Source organism: Lepidochelys kempii, chromosome 3 (assembly GCF_965140265.1).
Source record: "Lepidochelys kempii isolate rLepKem1 chromosome 3, rLepKem1.hap2, whole genome shotgun sequence".
Taxonomy (NCBI): Eukaryota; Metazoa; Chordata; order Testudines; family Cheloniidae; genus Lepidochelys; species Lepidochelys kempii.
The window spans coordinates 99,164,225-99,179,041 of NC_133258.1; the positions used below are offsets into that span (position 1 = coordinate 99,164,225).

A 14,817-nucleotide genomic window follows, 5' to 3' on the forward strand; every position below is an offset into this window, starting at 1 on the left:
TTTTGCTGGAGAAGGCTAAGATCTCTGACTCTCTATATACCCTAATTAATGTATTTGGAGCCAATAAAGATGATCCACGTTTTTTCTAAATTAATATCCCTGTCATAAATATAAAGAGAAGGGTAAACCCCTTTGAAATCCCTCCTGGCCAGGGGAAAGCTCCTCTCACCTGTAAAGGGTTAAGAAGCTAAAGGTAACCTCGCTGACACCTGACCAAAATGACCAATGAGGAGACAAGATACTTTCAAAAGCTGGGAGGAGGAAGAGAAACAAAGGGTCTGTGTGTCTGTCTATATACTGTTTTCTGCCAGGGATAGACCAGGAATGGAGTCTTAGAACTTTTAGTAAGTAATCTAGCTAGGTATGTGTTAGATTATGATTTCTTTAAATGGCTGAGAAAAGAATTGTGCTGAATAGAATAACTATTTCTGTCTGTGTATCTTTTTTGTAACTTAAGGTTTTGCCTAGAGGGGTTCTCTATGTTTTTGAATCTAATTACCCTGTAAGATATCTACCATCCTGATTTTACAGGGGGGATTTCTTTATTTCTATTTACTTCTATTTTTATTAAAAGTCTTCTTGTAAGAAACTGAATGCTTTGTCATTGTTCTCAGATCCAAGGGTTTGGGTCTGTGGTCACCTATGCAAATTGGTGAGGCTTTTTATCCAACATTTCCCAGGAAAGGGGGGGTGCAAGTGTTGGGAGGATTGTTCATTATTCTTAAGATCCAAGGGTCTGGGTCTATAGTCACCTAGGCAAATTGGCGAGGCTTTTTACCAAACCTTGTCCAGGAAGTGGGGTGCAAGGTTTTGGGAAGTATTTTGGGGGGAAAGACGCGTCCAAACAGCTCTTCCCCAGTAACCAGTATTAGTTTGGTGGTGGTAGCGGCCAATCCAAGGACGACGGGTGGAATATTTTGTACCTTGGGGAAGTTTTGACCTAAGCTGGTAAAGATAAGCTAGGGAGGTTTTTCATGCAGGTCCCCACATCTGTACCCTAGAGTTCAGAGTGGGGGAGGAACCTTGACAGTCATATTATGTGTATTTCAGATATTAGAGGTAAACACATGATCAGAGACAATGGGGAGGTTTATGCAAAACCCATGTCTCCATACAGCTATATACATCAATCCATACTATTCACCCACCCATTTATAAGTCATCATGTCATTCAAAAGTACAATGCATGGCAATCAACTCCCCCACCCTTGTGTACCTCAGATATCTTGGCATCCTGTTTGCTAAGGAAATGAAAAACATAGTCAAGGTTAACCTATCCCCATTAATCATGCAGTTAGCAAACTATTTAAACAGATGGCAGGCAGTACCTTTCCCCATTTGGAGAAAAACAAACAGAATAAAGAGGATCCTGGGAAGGCATTCATTTTGATTGAACTCTTCTCCCTCCCTCCCTATCCATATTCTTCCCTTTTAATTTTACTAAAATCAACATGTTCAAATCCTCCTTGTGGGGTGCTGGTAAAAAGCCAGAATCTCCTTACAAAAATTACAGCTCCCTATCAAGACAGAGGTTTTAGATTTCCCAATTTTAAACTTTACCTTCAGGCAATAATTAGCCAAGCAGGACAGTGAGTCATTCTCTCAAACTGTAGAGCCCTGGATTGGAACCAGCTGGAAGCAGCATTGGTGGTTCCTTTAACCCTTTCCAGCATGCTACACACTGATCACTATCTATTCCCTAAAGAACAATTACCAACCATTGTGGCAGCCAGAGACACTTGGTGTATGATATCTACTATATTTAAATATCACCCCCCTTCTACGTACCAAGGCCTTTATCTTGGGTAACTCAAAACTATGTATAGCAGACAACCCCATCATTTGGCCACATTTGATTAGGAAAGGGATTTTGACCATCAGTCAATTTTATTGAAAATGATACCTTCCTCCTTTTTACAATATTAAAAGAAAGGTTCAATCTAGAAACTAAGGAGGAGTGCCCATACGTCCACCTTAAACATGCCATCTATCATCTGTTTGGCTCACATGCATGTGCTACCCCTGATCCACCTGGGAACTGCTTTCATTTCTCCAAATATTACCGATTGCCAAGACCTATGGCAAATCTATATGCACACTTGGCCAGCAAATTTGAATTAAACATGGATTCCCTAAAGAAGAAATTCTCTGCTAACCAATGGAAACAAATTTTAGCCAGTTTGTCAATCTGTTCCTTGGACCGATATTTAAAGATTAATCCCACAGAAAATCGGATGGAGGGTGCATTGGACCCTTCTCCAGCTGATCAAAACAGGTGCTGCTAAGTCAGACAAACGTTGATGCTATGAGTCAACAGCTGCTAACTTAGCCCATATGCTCTGGGAATGCTCCTATACCTGAATGTTTTGGGCAGAACTTAATTGCAGAGTTTACTTTTTCCTATCAAATAAAACTGTGTTACAAGTTAAACATGTAATTTTAAAAAGTCCTAATGGATGTTAATTGGAAGCTGAATTAATCTGAAAAACTTTGGCTCAGTGGAGCACTAATTACTGCTGAAAGAGGAGTACTAGAAAAATGGAAATCCAAAAAAATGACCAACAATTGAAGACTGGAACAAAGACTTCATAAGGTTGACCATCATGGAATATAATAGAAATACCCAAGAAAAATTATTTCCTTTAAGTATCTCAATGATCCTATTAAATGCAGCCCCACTCTTTTCTACCCATTTTATTTCCTTCTTGTCTACCTCTCTCCTCTGAATTTTGCTTCCAATTCTTATCTTATTTGTTAGTTTTATATTTAATTAGCTGGAATTTTATAAACAAATTTTGATTGTAAATTTTGTAATACAAATAATTTATATTTTCAAGTATAGCTAAACTTAGGTAGCAAATAATTGATATATTATGAGAAGCTTACATATATAGTTTAGTTGTGTGTGTATATATTTAAAATTTAATGAAGTTATTAAAAATAATAATAAAAACTAACATCACAACTCCGGAATTTGCCCATGCTAATTGTATGTATTTTCAATATTTTATCTTTTGTTGTTAGTTCTTAGTGGGAGAGATCTCAGCCTTTCCCTAGGGTGTTTTTAATTAAATTCCTATTAATCTTGTTCTGTAAGAGATCACCAATTTTTTTGTTTTGTTTTTGGCTGCTTTTCCACTGTTCTTTGATAGGAATAAAAACTTGTCTACAAAGTGACTTTTAAGGACTCTTCTTAAATAAAGAGTAAAAAGTAGTAGGGCTCATCCACACAAACCAATCATGTTTGTGTTCAAAATTTTAATATCTTTGAAGCATTCAGAACTAGTTTTTTCCTAAAATACGTCCTTAAAGCCATTTGTTGCTCTTACATAAATCCTGTTTATTCCAACACTTTTTCTATACCATTCCGTTTTACAGCACCATTCAGTTTATACTATAGACCAGAAATTTACCCCATTTATCTAAAAAGTTAGATTAACTTTTTTAAGTGTTCCATGTGACCGGATATATCTTTCAAGCAAGAGGGAGGACTATTGGAGGGAGCACGCGTGGAGGAGGGGGAGAGGGGGATGGGGCAACCTTAAATAAGATTCAAGCATTGATTTCCCCTCTCATCCCCAAGCCAGTCCTATGTGGTGAAACTTGTGTTTCATTCCAAAAGTAGCTCAAAGCTCTTCACTAATGGATTACAGGGATATAGTTTTACATTTAGTATCTTTTAGCCACTCTTTTCTTTAAATTGGGGGTTTTATCTTAATTCTTACCTGCCTCCCACTCTAAATAAAGAGCTAATAAGACTCTTATTTGTTTAAAACAGATATCTCAAACGTTGACTGGTATTATGAATAATTTTTAAATGACCAGTAGTAGACCGCATCTTTCTGGTTACCTCTCTACTACAAAAAGAAATGGCAAGCTTTTGTGTAGGATTCTATATTCATGTTTCTCCTACTAATACTGGAGAAACACTTGACCTTTAGAAGATCTTGCTCTGCCAGTCTGAGATTCCTAATATCTAAATTACTTTATTCTCCATAAAAAAGAAAAGTATTAACTGCATTTAAGTTATACTTTTTTATATTTTAGACCAAAACAAGTGTCAATATTTGAAAACTAGAGCTGGTAAAAAAAACTTGTGCATGAAAACTTTCCTATAGGGAAATGTTGTTTCACTGGAATCGATCTACTTCAATTTTTAAGATTTTTCCAAACGTTCTTTTTATTTTCCGTTTCTGAAATGTCAAGTAATCTCCAGCAAAAATACTGACAGTTTTTGTTCCAACATTTCAGATTCAAAACTCTTCTGAATTTTTCGAGAATGTTCAGTATTTTGACTTCTTTGTTCTGATTCAGAATGGAAACAAATTTTGAAATGTTGACATTTCCCATGAGATGTAAATTGCATTTCCAGACCACTACAGAAGTGGGGGCTCTCACTTAAACTTTTAACATATGAGATTCACAAGATTGTGACTCTTTAGGTTGAACCTTTTCCTTGCATGCTTTTGTTGTTTCTTCCAGCTATGTTTCCCAGTTACTAAACAAAATGTCAAAAATAAAACAGACACGTTACCAAAACAGAAGCCTCTGCCCCACCAAGTTGCTTGCTCAGTCTACATTATACTACTCCCCAAATACAGTTTCTGCTAGCAGGCTGCTAATGCAATGTCCCCAGCCAATTCAGAAAGGGATGAAAAATTTGACAAAGAACGGTTTTATAAAATGATTTATAGCACAGTTTAGCCATGTCTATATTTGTTAGGGAAAGCTGCTTTCAGAGCCACATTTAAAACACAATTTTTCCTAAAATGAAGTTCTGTAGATGGGACCTTAGAAACACTCACAAATGGAATCTAGTCAGTCTTTACAAACGGGGTCATGTCGTACCAATGACCCAGGCATGGAACTCCTATTGGGGGTTCTCAACAGGAATTTTGAGCAAAAATTGATGCTTTCTTTACCTCGCCTTTCCTTCCCAGGATGGGGAGTTTGCTTACTTCAGTGTGGTACTTCCCTATCACAATGCCCAGGCTGAAAGGAGAATTGGGATATTCATCACGTTTTTCCTTAGGGTATGTCTACACTACGGAATAAGGTCGAATTTATAGAAGTCGGTTTTTTAGACATCAGTTTTATATATTCAAGTGTGTGTGTCTCCACAGAAAATGCTCTAAGTGCATTAAGTGCATTAACTCGGCGGAGCGCTTCCACAGTACCGAGGCTAGAGTCGACTTCCGGAGCGTTGCACTGTGGGTAGCTATCCCACAGTTCCCGCAGTCTCCGCTGCCCATTGGAATTCTGGGTTGAGATCCCAATGTCTGATGGGGCTAAAACATTGTCGCGGGTGGTTCTGGGTACATATCATCAGGCCCCCCTTCCCTCCCTCCCCCCGTGAAAGCAAGGGCAGACAATCGTTTCACGCCTTTTTTCCTGAGTTACCTGTGCAGACACCATACCACGGCAAGCATGGAGCCCGCTCAGGTAACCGTCACCGTATGTCTCCTGGGTGCTGGCAGACACGGTACGGCATTGCTACACAGTAGCAGCAACCCATTTCCTTCTGGCAGCAGACGGTACACGCAGCCAGACACCAGGGCGGTTAGAAGAGCACAGGAGGGCGTGGTACGCATCAGAGAAGCTTTGAAAACCAGTTTCACGACTGGCCAGGCTACGGTGTGAAAGTTCTGTTTGTTTCTCCTTGATGAAACCCCTCGCCCCTTGGTTCACTCTACTTCCCTGTAAGCTAAGCACCCTCCCCTCCTCCCTTCAATCACCGCTTGCAGAGGCAATAAAGTCATTGTTGCTTCACATTCATGCATTCTTTATTCATTCATCACACAAACAGGGGGATGACTACCAAGGTAGCCCAGGAGGGGTGGTGGAGGAGGGAAGGAAAATGCCACACAGCACTTTAAAAGTTTACAACTTTAAAATTTATTGAATGCCAGCCTTCTTTTTTTTGGGCAATCCTCTGTGGTGGAGTGGCTGGTTGGCTGGAGGCCCCCCCACCGCGTTCTTGGGCGTCTGGGTGTGGAGGCTATGGAACTTGGGGAGGAGGGCGGTTGGTTACACAGGGGCTGTAGTGGCAGTCTGTGCTCCAGCTGCCTTTGCTGCAGCTCAGCCATACACTGGAGCATACTGGTTTGGTCCTCCAGCAGCCTCAGCATTGAATCCTGCCTCCTCTCATCACGCTGCCGCCACATTTGAGCTTCAGCCCTGTCTTCAGCCCGTCACTTACTCTCTTCAGCCCTCCACCTCTCCTCCCGGTCATTTTGTGCTTTCCTGCACTCTGACATTATTTGCCTCCACGCATTCGTCTGTGCTCTGTCAGTGTGGGAGGACAGCATGAGCTCGGAGAACATTTCATCTCAAGTGCGTTTTTTTTTTTTCTTTCTAAGCTTCACTAGCCTCTGGGAAGGAGAAGATCCTGTGATCATTGAAACACATGCAGCTGGTGGAGAAAAAAAAAGGGAACGTGGTATTTAAAAAGACACATTTTATAAAACAGTGGCTACACTCTTTCAGGGTAAACCTTGCTGTTAACATTACATACGTAGCACATGTGCTTTCGTTACAAGGTCACATTTTGCCTCCCCCCACCGCGTGGCTACCCCCTCAACCCTCCCCCCTCCCTGTGGCTAACAGCGGGGAACATTTCTACTCAGCCACAGGCAAACAGCCCAGCAGGAATGGGCTCCTCTGAGTGTCCCCTGAAGAAAAGCACTCTATTTCAACCAGGTGACCATGAATTATATCTCACTCTCCTGAGGATAACACAGAGAGATAAAGAACGGATGTTGTTTGAATGCCAGCAAACATACACTGCAATGCTTTGTTGTACAATGATTCCCGAGTACGTGTTACTGGCCTGGAGTGGTAAAGTGTCCTACCATGAAGGACGCAATAAGGCTGCCCTCCCCAGAAACCTTTTGCAAAGGCTTTGGGAGTACATCCAGGAGAGCCGCGAATGCCAGGGCAAAGTAATCCTTTCACATGCTTGCTTTTAAACCATGTATAGTATTTTAAAAGGTACACTCACCGGAGGTCCCTTCTCCGCCTGTTGGGTCCAGGAGGCAGTGTTGGGTGGGTTCGGGGGGTACTGGCTCCAGGTCCAGGGTGAGAAACAGTTCCTGGCTGTCGGGAAAACCGGTTTCTCCGCTTGCTTGCTGTGAGCTATCTACAACCTCATCATCATCATCTTCGTCCCCAAAACCTGCTTCCGTATTGCCTCCATCTCCATTGAAGGAGTCAAACAACACGGCTGGGGTAGTGGTGGCTGAACCCCCTAAAATGGCATGCAACTCATCATAGAAGCGGCATGTTTGGGGCTCTGACCCAGAGCGGCCGTTCGCCTCTCTGGTTTTCTGGTAGGCTTGCCTCAGCTCCTTCAGTTTCACGCGGCACTGCTTCGGGTCCCTGTTATGGCCTCTGTCCTTCATGCCCTGGGAGATTTTCACAAAGGTTTTGGCATTTCGAAAACTGGAACAGAGTTCTGATAGCACGGATTCCTCTCCCCATACAGCGATCAGATCCCATACCTCCCGTTCGGTCCATGCTGGAGCTCTTTTGCGATTCTGGGACTCCATCATGGTCACCTCTGCTGATGAGCTCTGCATGGTCACCTGCAGCTTGCCACACTGGCCAAATAGGAAATGAGATTCCAAAGTTCGCGGTTCTTTTCCTGTCTACCTGGCCAGTGCATCTGAGTTGAGAGTGCTGTCCAGAGCGGTCACAATGGAGCACTCTGGGATAGCTCCCGGAGGCCAATACCGTCGAATTGTGTCCACAGTACCCCAAATTCGAGCCGGCAAGGCCGATTTAAGCGCTAATCCACTTGTCAGGGGTGGAGTAAGGAAATCGATTTTAAGAGCCCTTTAAGTCGAAATAAAAGGCTTCATCGTGTGGACGGGTGCAGGTTTATATCGATTTAATGCTGCTAAATTCGACCTAAAGTCCTAGTGTAGACCAGGGCTTAGATTGCATTTTCTGCAATAACTGTGTGGAGGACATGTATGTGTCTCTTAGAGCAAACCCCCCTCCACCTCCCGCAGTCTTTTACCAGGGGCTGTATCACATGGCAAGGCAATGATGTGAAGTCAACAGGCCTGCACATTATCCTTGGAGATTGCAGATCTATATTTTGGACCCTGAAAATGAAAAATTACGTCCAAACCTAACAGCGTCTCCTCCTTCCATTCTGCTTCCTGATGTAACCACATGAGAGTCCTAGCAGTGGTCTACTGAGTATTTTTTCCAAATGTACCTACTCCTGCCATATATAAAAATATATGAACACATAACTACTTGATACAGACAGGTAACAGTAAACAAGTTCACTAATGATCATCACAATGCATTGCACTAGCATAAGGCAAACACCAAAAATATTCATAATGTAATGTTTATATCTCCCCCATACAAATACAATTGTCCATTGGCCTGGCATATTAGTATCATCGCCATGAACATGAATTTTAAACTAGCACATGTTTAACACTTATCCAATTACAGTTTTTTAGAAATCAAGCGCATTACAGAGAAAGTCAACTCAAGCAACAACTAGGTAACTTTTCATTAGTACTTATGTATGTATGATCTGACAGTCGCTTTGATAATCAGCATGTAATGTAATGAATCTTGTGCAACAGCTGGTGTTTAAGATTAAGTATATTATTTGGAATACAAAACTTAAAAGAGAAGCTGCAGCACTAAGCAAAATAAAAACACCAAACAAACTGATATTAATTTTCTCTGAATTAGTCTCCCTCTAAACAATCAGATTTAAAAAGTTTCATATTTCATAGAGATTTAAGATAAACAGAACTGCACTAATTATGATACTTACAAAGCCATTCCCATCCTCATCAAGGAACGGGTATGCCTGTAGCAATGCATTGACGACAACATTATACTGCTGACTGTTTGGATACCTGTTCAAACAAGATAAAAAGAAAATACAGGAATAGGTGTCATTTTAGACACTTTTTTTTTTGCAATTTGGAGTCTGGGGTTTTGTTTTGTTTTTTTTAAAGAGGATATCAAGCTCAATTGATACAGTGTTTCCAAAACATTTTACATTAAATTACATAGTAAAGGAAAAAGAAATTATCCTAAAAGTAATGCATGGGAAGAGCCTTTAGAGCTTGATCCAAAGTCCATCATTAAAACCAAGAGTGTTTTTCCACTGACTTCAGTGGGCTTTGGAGCAATGCCTTTAACTATTTAAGTTTACAGATTGCAGAGAGTGGTTTATCATCATCTGGGAATTTCATTGTGCAATGAGCTCCCCTCCTCCCCCCGCCGCAGAAAAGAGCGAATCTCAAAACTATTGTACTTACAGTGATCCTTCCAGGTATTTTGTCATGTCTGCCTGTAAAAATTCAATAATCCTTATTCTCATGCTGTGGTCAGGGCATTTCCTTTCTTCTAATATGCATTGGACATCATAAGGAAACTCTGGCAAAACATATGAGTTTGTCCACTGTACTGTTTCACATCGTGCAAAAACATGTTTCATATTTTTTCTGTAAAAGAAAGGGTTAAAGATATCAAAGATTATCAGATGCTCATATAGTTCTTTTTTTCCCTGTGGGAAACTAAGCAAGGGAAAAAAATAAGCCAAGTGTTTTTGTAGGGAAGAAAGTTATGGCCATACTGATTAAAAACTACTGGTGTTTTAGGCTTGATCAGAGATGCTTATTATTTTTTGCTTTCTCTTAGTTTCTACTTAAGAATAAAGTTACATTCAAAACGTGTAATAAAATCAACCAATCTGGATGTTAAAATAGTTAAATGTTTTATACACCGTGCTTTAAATCAGGAGCTAGGAGAAGGCAACCAAACTTTTTCACCAACTGAACATGCACAAAAGAGCTTTTGGCACAAAACATATATGGATGATAATATTTGTTATTTTAGCAATTAATATTTGGCTCCAACCAGAATGGGTGAATAAGCCACTGTTTTAGAAAAAAATCAGTAAAGATACACGAGCCTAGACCCTGCAAAGTCTTCCACATGTTTAATTTCAAGTATGCCAGAAGTCCCACGAGTTTAGTGAGTCACCTCATATGCATGTCTTTGCAGATTCAGAGTCAAAACATATTTACATAAGAAGGGCCATACTGGGTCAGACCAATGGTCTATCTAGCCCATTATTCTGTCTTCGGACCATGGCCAATGACAGATCTTCAGACTGAACTGCCATGGCAATCATGCGATCCATCCCATCATCTAGTCCCAGTTTCTGGCAATCAGGGGCTCAGGGTCAGAGATACCTGGACCTTATGATTGTGTCCCTGACAATCTTGGTTAATAGCCATTGATGAACCTATCCTCCATGAACACATCTAATTCTTTTTTTAATCCAGTTATATTTTGGCCTTCACAACATCCTCTGGCAATGAGTTCCATAGGTTGATTGTGTGCTGTGTGAAGTACTTCCTTTTGTTTGTTTTAAATCTGCTGCCTATTTATTCCATTGGGTGACCCCCTAGGTTCTTGTGTTATGTAAAATGGTAAATAAAACTTCCCTAGTCACTTTCTCCACACCATTCATGATTTAATAGACCTCTATGATATGCCCTTAGTCAAGGAAGGATAGCTCAGTGGTTTGAGCATTGGCCTGCTAAACCCAGGGTTGTGAGTTCAATCCTTGAGGGGGCCATTTGGGATCTGGGGCAAAAATTGAGGACTGGTCCCGCTTTGAGCAGGGGGTTGGACTAGATGACCCCCTGAGGTCCCTTCCAACCCTGATATTCTATGATCTCTTTTCCAAGCTGAATAGTCCCAGTCTTTTTAATCACTCCTCATATGGAAGCTGTTCCATCCCCCTAATCATTGTTATTGTCCTTCTCTGTACCTTTTCCAATTCTAACATATCTTTTTTGAGATGAGACAACCAGAACTACACACAGTACTCAAGCTGTAGATGTACCATGCATTTTTATAGTGCATTTATAAATATATATTTACTGTCTTATCTGTCCTTTTCCTAACAGTTTGAAACACTGTTAGCTTTTTTGGCTGCTGCTGCACATTGAGCAGATATTTTCAGAGAACTATCCACAACGACTCCAATAGATCTCTTTCTCCAGTGGTAACAGCTAATTTACAACCCAATCACTTTTTTTGTGTAAAGTTGGGATTATGTTTTCCAATATGGACTACTTTGCATTTATTAACATTGAATTTCATCGGCCATTTTGTTGCCCAGTCACTGAGTTTTGTGAGATCCCTTTGTTCCCCTTCACAATCTGCTTTGGACTTAACGATCTTGAGTAATTTTGTAGCATCTAAAAACTTTGCCACCTCACTGTTTACCCCTTTTTCCAGAGCATTTAGGAATATGTTGAACAGCACTGGTCCCAGTACAGACCCCTGTGGGACACCACTATTTACCTCTCTTCATTCTGAAAACTGACCATATATTCCTACCCTTTGTTTCCTATCTTTTAACGAGTAACTGAACCCTGAGAGCACCTTCCCTCTTATCCCAAGACTGCTTACTTTGTTTAAGAGTTTGGTGAGGGACCTCATCAAAGACTTTCTGAGAGTTCAAGTGCACTATACTCATTGGATCACCCTTGTCCACATGTTTGTTGACCCCTTCCAAAGAATTCTAATAGATTGATGAGGCATGATTTCCCTTTACAAAAGCTCTGATAATTCTTCCTCACCTGGCAAGAGAGTATTAGGAATAATGGAAGGTAACTTAAAAGGAGACTGCCTTGGTTAATTCAAAGACATTTTGTGCTAAAGTCACAGAAATTTAGCAATCAATCGATTATAATCAGTTAAGGAAGGTGGGAGGGAAATAGAGTAGACTGAGGTTTGGCACATAATACAGAAATTTTCACTTCTAAGGCCACGTCTACACTACAAATTTTGGCTGCTGCAAATTATGTCAGCATAAACCACAATTAGCATCTCGCATCCTTGCGCCGATACCGCACATACTCAACAGGGGTGCTTGTCTCAACTTGTCACCATCCAGCACATTGTCTTTTGGGAAGTTTTGACAATGCATGGTAGGGTAGAAACAAGTCATTCAGAGATGACTGGGAGCTAGGGGTCTACTTCCCAGCATGCAACTTTCTCCATCCCATAGAGTCATCTACATTCCAAATTTTGCACCCTTTTCAAAAATGCCATGAAACCACAGGGCCTTCCTCACGGTCTGTCATCTCTGACAGAAGTATGGAGCCTTGGCACTATTGTCATGAACTTTGGAAGCACAGGGCACATGATCCTCTAGAATTTGCAGAGCTGCAAGAACCGCATCGATGGAGAACATGATGATTTCATGGACAGCAGATTGCTGCGGAACATAGAGAAAACCAATTCAAGGCTGTTGGTGGAGTTCACAGAGCAGTTGCGGATGGCATAGTGCCATATCTGAGCCCAAGAAACAACTGGGATCACACTGTAATGCAGGGTTGCAATGACAAGCAGTGGCTGCAGAACTTTTGTATGTGAAAGGCCACATTCCTGGATCCGTGCACCAAGCTCACACCAGCCCTCCATCCCCTGGACAACAGAATAAGAGCTCCACTGACAGTGCACAAATGCGCAGTGATCGCACTGTGGAAACCTGCAACACCAGATTGCTATGAGTCAGTGGGAAATCGTTTTGGAGTTGGAAAATCCACTGTGGAAGCTGTTGTCATGCAAGTGTGCAGGGTCACCAATCATCTCCTGCTACACAGGACTGTGTCTCTCAGCAATGTGCAGAACATAGCAGATGGATTTGTGGCAACGGGGCTCCCAAACTGCAGCAGAGTGATGGCATGTGCATCCCTGGAACCAGCCCACCTTGCCACAGAGTACATCAACAGAAAGGGCTACTTCTCTATGGTTATGCAAGTGTTGGTTGATCAAGGGACACTTCACTGACATCCGTGTTGGCTGATCAGGGAAGGTGCATGATGCTCACATCTCTAAGAACACAGGACTGTTCAGAAAGCTGAAAGCAGGGACTTTTCTTTCCAAACTGGCGGATTACCATTGGTGATGTTGAAATGCCAACAGTGATGCTGGGGGACCCAGTCTACCTCTTGCTCCCCTGACTCATGAAGCTGTACACTGGCCACCTCAACAGCACCAAGGAAAGATTCAACCACCAGCTCAGAAGTTGCAGAATGACAGTTGAATGTGCTTTTGGTAGACTAAAGGGATGTCGGTTTGTTTACTCATAAGACTGGATCTCTGAGTGAAAAACATCCCAAGGGTTACAGCTGCCTGCTGTGTCGCGCGTAATACCTATGAGGCAAAGGGGGGAAAGTTTCATATGGGGTAAAGGGTGGAGGTGGACCAGCTGTCTGCTGACTTTGAACAGCAGACATAGGGGTTTTTAGAAGAGCTCAACAAAGAGCTGTATGGCTCGGGGAGGCCTTGAAAGAGCACTTTAAGAGCAAGCTACGGTAATGTGCGGTGGTGTACTATGCTCTATCCGGCCCTGCAGTTTTGGGGCCTGTTAGGAACTGTCTGGTTACTGTTCCACATCTATGAATATAACACAGTCAATGCACCTATTAATTCTGTGGTGCTTGCTGTACATTTATAATTATAACTGTGTTTGTCACTGATCCTATGAGTTGTGTCATAGTGTACAATAACAAGCAGCGGGTTCTTTCACTACCACTAGGCATTCTGCAGCATATGTTGGAGATTAATAGATAAATTATTTTCCAAAAAATATTTTATTGAGTAACAAAGCCAGTGCAAAAACAAATAATCTATGCAATTTAAAAGCAAATACATTAAAAACTTAAATAACGAAAAAGAACATTCATGTCCATCTTGGCTACACATACAGCAACTGTGGCGCTCACAGGTCAGTGTATGTGAAGCTGTAGTTGTCCGTAACGTCCCACGGGGTGGAGTGATAGGAGTAGGGAGGTGGGCCCTGATGCCACGTGGAATGGAAAGGGTGTGCTGGAAGGTGCTAAAATGAAGTTCTCTGCAGACTGCAAAGGGAGGCAAGTTTGCAACTGTTGAACATGTAGGTCCACAAGCACCTGCAGCATGTGTGTTTGCGGAGAAACTCCTTTTCCTGCTGCAACTTTCTCCTGTTTGCTCTTTCCTTCTCCGCACCCTCTGCCCACAGTCTGATTACAGGATCTCACTGATGTCATCCTGAGTCCTCTTCTTTCTCCTCCTTACCTGGCTCTGGCATTGCAGAGGTGTGGGGGGGAAACAAAGGCCACAATGGCAGCAGCTACAGACAAAACACAGAGATACCACTGTCAATATAGTCACAATGGAAAAGTGAAAGCTAAGATTCAGAACTTCCTTCCCTCACTCCCCTAAAGTTTTAAACAAGACTTACTTATTGACACTTCTGCTTGGAGAGCTTGTGCACAGTGCCACTCACAGCACCCGCAGTGGTGAGTATGGCCCACCAGAGGTGAGGAAAATGAGGAGGGAATTGCTCAGTAGCATGAAATTATGACTATAGGGCAACGGCACTGAATACTGGCCCCATTTTCCACACGTGGTGGTGATTTTAGCTCATATTGTGTTCCTGAGGATAACAAAGGCTCAGAGAACACAGCTGCTGCTGGCATCTTAAATGTGCCCGGCCCATATGCTGCTATCATGTTTACTGCAATGTGCCTGCTGATGTTATCACTGATGGGCATAGGAAAGCATCTCACCATGAAGGAAAAAATACAGCTGCCATCCCTAGAAACCTTCAAGAGAGAATTCCAGAATACCTCCATGAAAGTTTCATCGAGATCTCTCAGAAGGATTCAAGGGACATGCCTGGGTAAACAAACTGTTCCACTGGTCCCGGGCCCCTCTCAACTCTATAGGGGAATGAAAAGCATGTAACAGCTCTGCCTCTCTTTGTTG

The 14,817-nt window shown here is 41.9% G+C and overlaps 1 protein-coding gene across 3 annotated transcripts in view; it reads right to left on the reverse strand.

Moving 5' to 3' along the window:
- SAMD3 (sterile alpha motif domain containing 3) overlaps positions 1 to 14,817 on the reverse strand; it is a 99,314-nt gene that overhangs the window by 40,856 nt on the left and 43,641 nt on the right. For all 3 annotated transcript variants that reach the window (XM_073337290.1, XM_073337288.1, XM_073337289.1), the window contains exons 5-6: positions 9,300 to 9,485; positions 8,807 to 8,891 (exon numbers count right to left, since the gene is read on the reverse strand). In XM_073337290.1, the coding sequence (XP_073193391.1) occupies positions 8,807 to 8,891; positions 9,300 to 9,485 (271 nt within the window). The remainder of the gene's footprint in view (positions 1 to 8,806; positions 8,892 to 9,299; positions 9,486 to 14,817) is intronic.